The 13,118-nt window shown below is 49.6% G+C and overlaps 1 protein-coding gene across 1 annotated transcript; it reads left to right on the forward strand.

Annotated features, from left to right (window-relative positions):
* The first annotated feature begins 981 nt into the window (after positions 1 to 981).
* LOC121011298 (olfactory receptor 1361-like) lies at positions 982 to 1,930 on the forward strand. Its single transcript, XM_040445570.1, is given in 2 exon segments — positions 982 to 1,266; positions 1,268 to 1,930. Coding segments are annotated over 2 exon segments (948 nt in total).
* Positions 1,931 to 13,118: the final 11,188 nt, after the last annotated feature.

Raw genomic sequence — 13,118 nt, forward strand, 5'->3', positions numbered from 1 at the left:
CAAATATTTCTCAGATGTTGCCAATGTATCAGAGCTCATTGCAACCTTCAACAGCAATGAATTGAAGTATTGAGTTTATGTTATGATTTGTATTGTTGATAATTTTACTATTCTTTGGAAGGACTATAAGCGTATGCTCCAGCCTGTGCCAAACATTTCCGGATTTTATCAATGGACACTTGTGCCGGAACATGCTGGCTGTCTTGGAGGGGTGGTGGGGGGTCATGGCTCCTCTTGACGTGTAAGAACAGGCAATGTTTTTGAAAAGTATGGTGGTCCAGGGAAGCAGGGAAAGGGGGCAGTAGCTGGAGAGCTATTTGGGACAAAGAAGGGATTCTCTCAAAGATGGAAGAAATTCTGGAATCCTTGAGTCTTCCTTTGGATTCTCCCCACAGCAAGTTCTGAGTCAAGGACTTGAGTGCAAATAGTTTCGTTAGGAGGTAGTCCCAGGAGAGCCAATGAACGTTTGGGAAAGGGAGGCATGGATGAGCAGATTCCCACTTCAGAGCAGCTGAAGGGTGATGTTTCTAGGGATCCCAGAGAAAGCACACCTCAGCACTGCTTCACTCAGGAGTGATGAAGCCAGGGGAGTCGCCCAAAAAGCCCGGTCCTTTGTGGGCTATAAGTCACTCCAGGGAATGCTAATGCCCACATCCCCACATGTGAAGGCTGAGCTCGTGACTGTACCCAGATGAAGCCCTGGGGCATAGAGGTGTAGGGGGTGAGGGTGAGAAATGGGCCCGGTGCTTGGCAGCAGTCCACCCATCTGCAGGTGGATGATGGGGAATGAACGGTGTATTCACTGATGGAAATCATGCAGCAAAGCAGGTGGGTGGGCCGGGGTCCTGTTGCGGGAGAGCATGGGAAGAATGGATGAACTCCTGGAACTAGCCAGAGGGCATGAGATCCAGGGCGCGGTGCAAGGGCTGGCCGAGTCAGGACCCTGGACAACTCCTGGGTTTCCTTTCTGATTGCTCCAAGATGGCGGTGGAAGGGGCAACTCTCACCGGGGTCTCTGAGTTCCTGCTCCTGGGCCTCTCAGGGAACCCCAAGCAACAGCAGCTGCTCCTCATACTCTTCCTGAGCATGTCCCTGGTCACAGGACTGGGGAACCTGCTCATCGTCCTGGCCATCGCCACTGACTCCCAACCCCACACGCCCACGTACTTCTTCCTGGCTAAGCTGGCCTTTGTGGACATTTGCTTCACCTCCACCACCATTCCCAAGATGCTGGCCAACCTCGTGTCAGGACACAAAGGGATCCCTTAACGCAGGCTGCCTGACCCAGATCTTCTTCTTCATCTGGTTTGCTGGCATCAATAGCTTCCTTCTGATGGCCATGGCCTATGACCGCTATGCGGCCATCTGTCACCCTCTGCACTACACTGTGTCTGTGATGCCACACCTCTGTGGCCTCCTGGTGGCTGCATCCTGGACTGCAGCCTTCAGGAATGCCCTGACCCACACAGTATTACTGACTCGCCTCTTGTTCTGCACCCACAACCGGGTTCCCCATCTCTTTTGTGACCTCAGCCCTCTGCTGAAGCTGGCCTGCTCTGACACCTTTCTCAATAATGCAATGTTGTACACCGGGGGCACCCTACCCATCATCACCCCCTTTGTGGGTATCTTGGTCTCCTACACATGCATCTTTGCCTCCTTGCTGAGGATCCCATCCACGAGAGGCAAGCAGAAGGCTTTCTCCACCTGTGGCTCTCACCTCTCTGTGGTGTCCCTGTCCTACAGGACACTCATCGGGGTTTATTTCAGCCCTATGTCTTCCCACACGGCCCAGAAGGACACGGCCGCTGCAGTGATGTACGTGGTGGTCACTCCCATGCTGAACCCCTCCATGTACAGCCTACGCAACAGTGACAGGACGGGTGTTTTGGGGGCCCTCATCAGTAGGAAGCCAGTGTTTATTCAGTGACCGTAACATTGGGATGTTTCAGTGTCCAAATCCGGAGCCCATCTGTACTAAATTGCCCTGTATAGTTCCAATCTGAGATATTTCTTTCACTTCACTCTTGGTTCTCTGTTTATTACATCATCCTTCCAACAGCTATTTATTGGACATCTATTACATTGCAGACACTCTTTGAAGGGCTGAGGGTCCAGCAGGGAACAAACAAAACCCCTGACCATGTGGTGCTCACACTGCAGCCTGAAGAACACATCACAGCTAAAAGAGAGTGCTCTCTGGGGCATCTGGGTGGCTCAGTCCATTGAGTGTCCGACTCTTGATTTCGGTTCAGGTCATGATCCCAGGGTCGTGGAATCGAGCCTCGCATCCAGCTCCGCATTGACTGTGGAGTCTGCTTAAATTCTCTCTCTCTCTCTCTCTCTCTCTCTCTCTCTCTCTCTCTGTCTCTCAGGGTGCCTGGGTGGCTCAGTTGGTTAAGCATCTGACTTCAGCTTTGGTCATGATTGCACAGTTCATGAGTTTGAGCCCCACATCAGGCTCTCTACTGTCAGCACAGAGCCTGCTTCAGATCGTCTGTCTCTCTCTCCCTCTGCCCCTCTCCCCTGAGCTCGCTCTCTCTCTCTCTCTCTCTCTCAAATAAAAAATTTCAAAAAAGGAAGTGCCTAAAAAAAGGAAGTGCTCTGCTGATGAGAGAGACCAGAACACAAGCCCCACTTTGGTTAAGATTCAGGTTAAGCAACTATAATAAAAAGACCCAATTGCAAAGGCTCAAGAGTTATAAGATTTTGCAGACTGCACTCTTTGTTTCTTTAACAACTTAGTTCCTTCAAAAAGCTTAGAGTAGACATCTGGTCTTGTTGTTTCCAGTGAGTTCCATCGCTAGGCACCAGATCCAATGGGCTTTTCTAGCCAGAGCTCTTGTGTTTATTTAATTTGCAATATTTGCTTCCTTGAACTACCTACACTTTTGTCACTCCCCGTTAATGGTCACCCGAAACAATAGCCTTAGGTGGGAGGCAAGATCCTTATTTACACTGTTTTGAAGGAACAGGAAGCTGTTGGCTCTTCTAACCTTGTGATGTTTCTGACTTTGAAATGTGGCCAATTCTCCTCCAAGATCATCTCTTTCTTGTGATTCCTTGCTGCAAGCGGCAAGCAGCAGTCAACTCACAGTGACATTCTAGCTCTTTCCAATCACTTCTGCAAACACAGGCTCAGGAGGCATATGATCTACCTGTCAGGTTGTCACCCATGGCGGTATTTCTGGACGAAGTTCTTTGGCATAACAAGGGTTACCAGCTTTCCCAGCCTGCAAAATTTGTGTCCTTAACCACCGGACCACACAACTCATTCAACTGGTTCTTCATTTGTGGGATGGCCACATCTCACTTCTGGTACCAGTTTCTATATTGGTCAGGACGAACAGCTTATGGGCTGTATGAGTTTCCTGGGGGTTCTGTAAAAACAAACAAACAAATAAAAAGACCAAAACCAACCAACCAAACAACCACAAACGAGGTGGCTTACACAAAAATTCGTTCTCCCACCGTTCTGGAGGCCTGAAGTCCAAAATCAAGGTGTTGGCAGATTGGCTCCTGCTGAGGCTGTGAGGGAAAATCTGTCCCGAGCCTCTCTTCTAGCTGGGGAGAAGCTGGTGCTTTGCTGGCCATCTTTGGTGTCCCTTAACTCGTAGATCATGTCTTTGTCATTACATGGCATCCTCCTGGTGTGCATGGCTGTCTCCAAACACCCCCTTTTTATAAAGACACCAGTTCTCTTGGAGTAGGAACCCACCCTACTCCAGAATGACATCATCTTAACTATTATATCTGCAACAATCCTATTTTTAAGATATGAATTTGGGGAGGAGACATGAGGCAACCCATAACATTTTTTTAATGTTTATTTATTTTGAGAGAGAGAGAGAGAGAGAGAGGCAGAGAGAGAGAGGGAGAGAGAGAATCTCAGGCAGGCTCCATGCTGTCAGTGCAGAGCCCAACTCGGGGCTTGATCTCACGAACCATGAGATCATGACCTGAGCTGAGATCAACTAAGATCAAGGAGAGCTTCTGAGGAGCTCTGCAGCTGTCATAGATTTTGATTCCTCTGATGCAAATTAGTGCCAACAGGCACAGGCGGGGGCCCTTGATTTCAAAGGAACTCTCTAGAACTCTTAGTAGGCTATTTGCTTTGAGTCAGTAACCACGCCCAAAGTTCTTTCCCAGACAGAATGTTTGCATTCCTTGATGTGCTCATGTCTCTCTAGCACATTAACGGTGGCTACTTGAGGTCATTTGAAAACAAAGGTCTTGGCAGACCTGTGTGCTGGTCTCAGCCCACTGTTGGTGATGCTCTGGCTGGGAACACCTAAGGCACTCACCTGAGCCTGTGCTATTTGTGAGGGTGGCCACAGACATTTCCCCCTCGACAGGAGTCAGTGTTGTGGTGGAACAGCCCTCGTGGTTCTTGCTGCGATTACAGGGCACACCTCAGCAACAACTATTGAGGAGCTTTGAAACAAATAAGACTCTTCTGCATATTTCTGGAGGGTACACAGCACACCTGGGGGCCACGCAGCAAGGTTATAGGGAGACAGAGAACATAGACTTCAGGCTCTGCGTTTACTAGGGTCCATGGATGAGGTGCCTTGGGTTTGGGGGGCTCACTCTCTATTGGCTAATTTAGAAATTTTTTTTAACATTTATTTATCTTTGAGAGACAGAGACAGAGCGCGAGTGGGGGAGGGGCAGAGCGAGAGGGAGACACAGAATCCAAAGCAGGCTCCAGGCTCCAAGCTGTCAGCACAGAGTCCGAGGTGGGGCTCGAACCCACGAACCGTGAGATCGTGACCTGAGCCAAGCCGAAGTCAGATGCTTAACCGACTGAGCCACCCAGGTGCCCCTGTATTGGCTAATTTAAAGCATAAGAGCAAGAATTAGGGAGTTGGAAGGGGAAAGTGGGGTCACTCAAGTGGTCCATTATTTAGATTATCCAGAGGTTTCTAAAAGGGGAACTTCATGCTGAGGGTTCCCTAATTCCTTATCTGGTGGGTCCATTAGTAACTGCGTCACGATTATTCAAGATGGGTGACTTATTTGGTCATAAAAAAGAAGGAAATCCTACGCCGGGGCAGCCTGGGTGGCTCAGTTGGTTAAGCATCTGACTCTTGATTTTGCCTCAGGTCATAATCCCAGGGTTGTGGGATCGAGCCCCGCGTCAGGCTCTGCGCTGAGTGTGGAGCCTGCTTGAGATTCTCTCTCCCCCTCTACCTCTCCCCACCTCTTAAAAAAAAAAAAAAAAAAGGAAAACCTGCCATTTGCGCCAAGATGGATGACTCCAGGGCATTGTGCTAATTGCAATAAGTCAGAGAAAGACAAATACTGTTTGGTCTCACTTATATGAGGAACCTAAAACAAAACAAACAAACAAAAAGAAAAAAAATTCCTAGATCCAGAGAACTGATGGATGGTTGCCAGAGGCTGAAGGGTGAGTGATAGGGAAAATGGGTACAGGTGGTCAAAAGGTACACACTTCCGGTTATAAAATAAATAAGTCATCGAGTGCAATGTCCAGCCTGGTGACTGTGGTTAATGAATGATACTCTACCATATATGAAAGTCGCTAAGGGAGTGGATCTTAAAATTTATCTTCACAAGAAGAAAGGAGAGTATAACCGTGTGTGGTGACGGACGTTAACGAGAGGTACCGTGGTCTTTCACAATATATACAAATATCGAATCATTAGGTTGTACACCTGAAACTAAAAACAAACAAGTAAGCAAGCAAACAAAACAATCTGAGTCAGGACAAGAGTCAGCGAACTATAGCCTATGGGCCAAATCTGGCCCACCACCTGTTTGGGTAAATAAAATTGGATTGAAACACATTTTTGAAAAAAAATGGACATCTTGGGGTACTTGGGTAGCTCAGTCGGTTGAGCATCCAACTCTTGATTTCAGCTCATGATCACAGGGTCATGGGATCGAGCCCCGAGTCTGGCTCTGCACTGGGCATGGAGCCTGCTTAAGATTTTTTCTCTCTCTCTCTCCCCCCTATCCTTCTCCCTCTCTCCCCTGCTCATGCTCTCTCTCTCTCTCTCTCTCTCAAAAATAAGATAAAATAAAATAAAATGGACATTTTTTGAAATGGATGCCTCTTACCCTGCAGAAGGCAATGCCCTGCTTAACCACGGGTTCCAAAATCAGGATCATGGGGTTTCTCCAACCCTTTGAGGACTCTCATCTGTGGACTTTTCTATCTCTATGCACCAACTCTTGTCCCCTGAGTCCACATCTTTGTTGTAATACTTTGCAAAACTCAGCAAGGAGCAACCAATTTACAATGATATCCTTGCTCCTTCTTTTTTAAATTTTTTTTAATGTTTATTTATTTTTGAGAGAGACAGAGACAGAATGCGAGTGGGTTAGGGGCAGAGGGGGAGGGAGACACAGAATCCGAAGCAGGCTCCAGGCTCCGAGCTGTCAGCACAGAGCCCGATGCGGGCTTGAACTCACGGACTGCGAGATCATGACCCGAGCCGAAGTCGGATGCTTAACCGACTGAGCCACCCAGGTGACCCTGCTCTTGCTCCGTCTAATCCCTCCATATAGAGATGGAGGCTTTGTAACCGCTTGAACGATCTTCCAAGTTCTCAACAATTATCGTTTCACCTTGGCCGTGACCTGAAGAGGATGCCCGGCTCTAGCCTGGGGTACCATGTCCTCACAACCCAGCCACTAAGCTAATGCCACCTACTGCCATGGCAGCACCCCACTTCCAGGACCGGCTACTCTATTTGTTAGGACAAAGGTCTAAAGCTCCAGAAAAAAGAGAGAATCCCAAAATGCAGTATTTCAACCAAGACAGAAGCTGATTTTTCTCTGAGTTCCGGGTCGGCAGGAAGTTCTCTCTTCATGCAGCCGTCCCTAAGACACTGGCGTTGTTTGCAAGCTGGGTCATAGGCATGTCCAAATTCCAGCTTGCAAACAAGGGGCCAAAGAGCACGAGGGAGGGAGGTCTTCTGTCCTCAGGCTTTAGCCCAGAGGGCACACACATAACTTACATTCACATCTCAGCAGTGAGGACTTAGCCACCAACGTGGCTTAACCACGAGGCAGACTGGAAAAGATATTGCAACTACAAGGTCGCAATTCCACGTCATAGAGGAGGTGAGAATGGAAGCCAGCCTTTTCCTTCCCACGTAGCCTTGGGCCAGCCTGAGTTTTCTCTTATGTAAGATAAAGGTCTTAACCCGTAAAGCACAGGGATGTGAGCAGGTGTGGCATCCATGACGGGCAAGATCCTTGTTTTGGGGTCTACTTTTAGGGAAACCCAAAGTAAGACATGCACAGGAAGGTAGAGGTGATATAGGAATGACTGAAGTTTGTAAATGCTGAGACATTGCATCTAAAACACTCAGTGCCTGGCACGTAGTAAGTGTTCAGCAAATGCTATTAATTGTTACTTCTAAAAAATGTGGTAAGGGGCACCTGGGTGGCTCAGTGGGTTGAGCGTCTGACTCTTGATTTCAGCTCAGGTCATGATCCCAGTGTCGTGGGATTGAACTCCAAGTTGGGCTCCACCCTGAGCGTGGAGCCTGCTTGAGATTCTCCCTCTGCCCCTTCTCCCCTGCTCATGTTTTCTCTCTCTTTCTCAAAAAAAAAAAATTTTTTTTAATTAAATTTAAAAAATTAAGTTAAAAAATAAAAACAAATAAAAAATAAATAAAAGACCACTCACCTGTGGTCTTTATATATGTAACACCTGTTTCTACCACCCCACCTCTCAGTCGTCCTTTAGACCTCACTTCAATGCCACCTCCTTGGGGAAGGCTTCCCTGACTTCCACCCAAGGCTAATCAAGTCCCCCTGTTGCATATTCCATGGTAAAATACACATAACACATAACATGAAATTTACCATCTTCACCATTTTTCAGGGTTCACTTCAGTGGCATTAAGTACATTCTCGTGGTTGTGCAACCATCACCACCGTCCATCCCCACAACTCTTATCATCTTGAAAAACCAGAACTCTATCCCCATTGAAACACTAACTCGCCATCCCCCTCCCCCAGCCCCTGGCACCCACCATCCTACTTCCTGTCTCTATGAATTTGACTCCTCTAGGGACCTCCTATAGGTGGCATCAGACAGTATTTATGCTTTTGTGACTTGCTTCTTTCACTCCGCATGACATTGTCAAGGTTCAACCATGTTATAGTGTGTGTCAGAATTTCCTTTCTTTGGAAGGTTGAGTAATCCATTGTATAGATATGACACATTTATCTTTATCCATTCATCCATCAGTGGATACACGGGGTGCTTCCAGCTGTAGGCTATTGTCACTAATGCTGCTATGAACATGGGTGCACAATGTTGTTACTTTTTATCATTAATCCATTCATTCAAAGTCTCAGGAATTCTGATATGCCAGTGTTCAAACTGAGGGCATTTCAGGAATCATTTCCATATAAATGTGGGAGTAGAAAGATGTTGATCCTTCCTAGAAGGAGTGATTCTCAAGAACAATTTAGCTTGCCCCCCTCCCCTCCCAGGGGACAGTTGGCAATGTATGGAAACATTTTGGGGTTGTCATGACTGGGGGTGGGGTGCTCATGGCATCTAATGGGTAGAGGCCAGGGATGCTGCTCCACAGTATCCACTGCACAGGACGGCCTTGAACCATCACAGAACGATCTGGCCTGAAACATCAGGAGCACCAAAGGTGAGAGATAAACCTTAAAAGGACTGCATGCTTTAACTCTTCACCACTCCATTCTGCACCAGCTCAGAAAGGCAACAGCAAAGGTGAGAGGATAAAATCCAGGATCCCATGAGAGACACCCTGGTGACACGTGGCATCAGAGAGAGCAAATAAGTATCAAGAACTATGAAGGGTCTGGGTTGTCACCTTCCCTACAAGCTGACATTTTAACCTGATACAGTTTTGGATGCTGGCAGAAGACACGAGACTCCAGGGTCAGAGACAAAAGACTTTATTACTTGCAGTGCAGGTGGCATGAACTTCCTGTTTGTGCCAGTTCTTCCCAAGTCCCACAGGGACCATTCAGGTGATCCCAGGTAGGTAATGGACACAAAATGTGCTTGAACCACAGCCGGGGAGCTCTACGCTGAGAAATCCCAGACTTTTCTAGTAGATTACACACAAACCTGCTCCACCTTTATCTCAGAGGGAGGCATTATCGTTATCATAGGGACAGCAAACAAACCTGCTCTCTGCTCTGCAGGAAGAAACTATCTTCCATGGCTGTTTGCTATACAAACATCCTTGAAAAGACAACCAAAAAAACCTTGCCCATGCCACTGTTTGCAAGCTGTACAGAAATGCCAAACACTCACAAAGATTGTTTCCCAGTAGTGGTGGCACTGACACCCAATGGGTGGTGGCTACTGTCTGTAAGGGTAATTGGGGCTGAAGGTCAAGCACAAAAGTCTGCTCAGGGTATAGTGTAGTGGTTCAATGAGTAGACTCTAGAGTCTGACCACCTGGGTTCAAATCCTGATTCTGTTACTTTTTAGCTGTGTCACCTTGAGCAAGTCACTTGACTTCTCTGTGCTCCAGTTTATCCTGCTATATGTTGGAAATAGTAATAGCCTCTATCTCAAAGGGTTAGGTGAAAATTAATATATGAGCTTATATATGCAAGGCACTTAGAAGAGCATGAGCTGATTGGGAGCCACGTCAGTGTTAACTATAATTATCACTAATTATCATGATGGTGCCACAGAGCTCGTGGTCATGCCTGCTTTTCGGCATTTGTGGCCAAGCTCTGTAACCCACACAGTTCCCCTGAAGTCTGTCTCCGAGATTTCTAGGAGGACACAGGGCCCTTTGCTTCCTCCACCCCACACTGGCTTAGTAAACAGGGCAGTGGGGCTGGAGCGGTGGTGGTCTCAGGTCCCAGGGTATCAGACAGACTCAGGTTCAAATCCTGGCTTTGGCACATGCCAGCTGGGTGGCCTTGGTGTGCATTTCCCTTGTGGGCGTGCGGGGGTGGGGGCTCCAAGTTCTTACTGAACAAGGGTCTGGGTGAAGGGTCAGCGAAACCCCCCTCACACAAATACCACACACGCAGCATGTGACCCACCAAGAAGATAATCTGGATCATCCTTAGCCAGTGCCACTTTGGTGACATTGTTGTCATGTTATTCAATCAGCAAGACTTCACAGGATGCCAGAGGAGGAGATCTTTGCTCTTGTCCACCAACAGTAAGTGCACTCTGGCTCCCTTGGTCTCTCTGGTGCCTCAAACTCCGGGAGACACATCGAGGGCCCCCCCCCCATACTGTCCTCTGTCATCTGACCCTAGTGTCCTCATTTCCCACCTACCACACTCTTTCTGCCCGTCTCTCCACAGTCAAGGCATGCTCACCTCCTCTAGGACTCTCTCACCTGTGGTCTTCATATATGCAACACCTGTTTCTACTCCCCCCCACCCCACCCCACCCTCGGTCCTCTTTCAGACCTACTTCAATTGTCACCTCCTCCGGGAAGGCTTCCCTGACTTCCACCCAAGGCCGATCATGTCCCCACGTTGCATATTAAGTGTTAAAATTAACATTTCACTGACATGCTCAGTGCCTACCTAGGTGCCCTCGGCTCCCACTGCTCCCCCTGGCACAAAGGGTTTCCTTCTTCCAGCACCTGCATGGGGTGGCGGATCGGGGAAGGGAAGGGTGCCCCACGCAAGGGCAGGCCAGAAGTGCTGGCCAATCAATACCCCCCATATACACAAGCATCCTTCAACCAAGGAGGATGGGGATTGGTGCATAAATACCCCAGCCTACCACGCCCTCAGCCCCTACAACTCCGAGGAGCGTGTTCTCTGCTGCGCCCCCAGAGGCCCCCAGTGGGACTGCGCCTCAGTTGTCCAGAGAGGTAACTGGCTTCATCCAGGCAGCCTTTTACGGGCCTCCTTCCCTTCTCTGCCCCACCTCCCCACCTGCTACCCCTGTCTCCTCGGGTTGCCTCCCAAATAAATCACTTGCCCTTGAATTCTTGTCTCAGGGTCTCCTTCTCGGGGAGCCCAACCTAAGACGGCAGTTTAGCCTACTATAAAGAATTCCCTAACTGTAGTTACGGTCACCTCTCTCCCTGGGCTGAGTCGTGTCCACCACCATGTCTTCAAGGCCCACACAGTGCCTGCCATGTAGTAGATGCTCAATAAATGACCCCAAGTGTCATGGCTGTGAGGTGGCCAGGGTGGCGATGGGTCCCTCCGTGCTCACCACCATCCTCAGAAACCAGTGTCGGGAGGCGGGGGTTCACACCTCCGGAGGGATAAATGGTAGTTTCCACCTGCCTCATGCCCCACAGCCTGGACAGCTGGGCCAGGGCCCCCAGGAACCCTGGCCGACACTTCCAGCCTTGGTCAGCACTCCTCAGGCGTCCCTGGGGCAGGTACACAGACAGGGCACAAGTCCCAAGGCTACAGGGCAGGGGGCAGAGCAGAGCTTTAATGCCATTCCTAGCCTCCTTCTCCTCTCCCCAGCATCAGATTCCACTCCGGGAGCTCCCTGAACAAGAGGACATTCCAGTGACAAGGGTCTACCCTACAAGGCCACCGAGCTAGCTAGCCAGCTAGCCCGCAGCTCCTGGGGGAGGGATCCCTTTCCTGAGCTGGTGGTGTCAGGCCTGGAATTAGCCTCACCACCTGTGGAGAGGCTGGTCCCCGGGACTCCCAGGAGGCAGGGGTGGGGCAGGGGGAGGGAGTGGAGGGAGCTGACCTCTGATGACTTAGTCTGAGACCATCAGAGGACAGGAGAAGGGGCCCAGGGAGACATGGTGGGGGTCTCAGGACCTCTCTCCAGCTCTGTTCTAGAGGGAGCTGGGTCAGGTTTCTGCTCTGCCATTCACAAGCAGGGTGACCCTCGGGAGGCGACTCGGAGCCTCAGCTTCCTCCTCTGTAAATGGAAATACAGTTTTCCACCTCTTAAGGTTCGGGGAGGCTGAAGTGAGGTGCTCTGAGTGCAGTGCTCAGCATGGCTCCTGGCACCAGACTCCACTCTTTTGATCACTGACATTCGTAGAGAGGCAATTATGATGATTTGCTTAGATCATAAGAGGAAGGGGGGTCTGCACAACCAGGATGTGGGAAGGGGTGAGATAAGGGAGAGTGATGGAGAATGGAGTTGAGGAGGGATCTGGGCGGAGTCCCCTTGATTCCTGAACATGGGGAGAAGCCAGTGGCTTCTCCCCAGTGTCCTTGGGGCATGAGAAAGCTTCCAGAATGTTCAGTTTGCTACCGTTTGGGCCCCCATGCTGATGGGGGGTGGGGGATGGGAGTTCTCCACATGACAAAGAAAAGGAAGCTGGCTTAAGGGGGGGGGGGGGTAAAGGGAAGCAATGACTCTATATCTGAGCCTGACACCCGTGCTCCCCAGTGGTGCTGGCCACTGCCCAGTCTCCCTTTATCCCATCCTTCTGTGGTCTTGGGCAGGAAACACAGAAGCCTCACTCCTTCTACTTCATCCCACACAGAAGCTTTGATGCTGGGCTGGAGGCCCCGGGGCTCTCTGTCTAGGAGTCCAGGAGGGCTTTCTGGAGGAGGAGCCACCCGATCTGGACTTTAAAGAATGAATACAAGCTTTCTAGTCCTAGAAGAGTGTGTGTGTGTGTGTGTGTGTGTGTGTGTGTGTGTGTGTGTGTGTAGGGGAGTATAAGTGTGTGGGAGGGAGTGTGTGAATGTATAGGGGGTTAGTTCTTCACTTTAATTAACAAGGATTTTCTGATCTTCTGGAGGCCGGGTACTCAGGAGGCCACAGATGATGCTTTGGAGCAGCTCACAGTTCCAACCTGATGATCAAATAATAACAATAATAGCCCCCATATTCTGTGGTTATGCTGCTGGGGCTCAGCGTGGGCAAGGCCCTCTGTGTTCATCATGTGAATGAATGAATGAATGAATGAATGAATACACCTTTCTGAAGGCAAGAAATCTTACCCCAGGTTGCTGGAGGACAGAAGGGACGAGCATGGCAGGGGGTTGGGGGGATGCCCACACATGCCAAGGCCTGAAGGTGAGGAAACGGCAGCCCTCCCTGGGAAGCAGTGTTGGGGACAGCTGGGGAGCAGAGGGCAGGAGTCTTGAGTGACAAGCTGAGAAGCTAAGGCCACCTCCTTTCCAGTGGTACTGAACGGAGCAGGGAGGGCATCAGGACCTGGTCTGGGCCT

This window comes from Herpailurus yagouaroundi, unplaced genomic scaffold (genome assembly GCF_014898765.1).
Source record: "Herpailurus yagouaroundi ecotype Mexico unplaced genomic scaffold, PumYag 193, whole genome shotgun sequence".
NCBI lineage: Eukaryota > Metazoa > Chordata > Mammalia > Carnivora > Felidae > Herpailurus > Herpailurus yagouaroundi.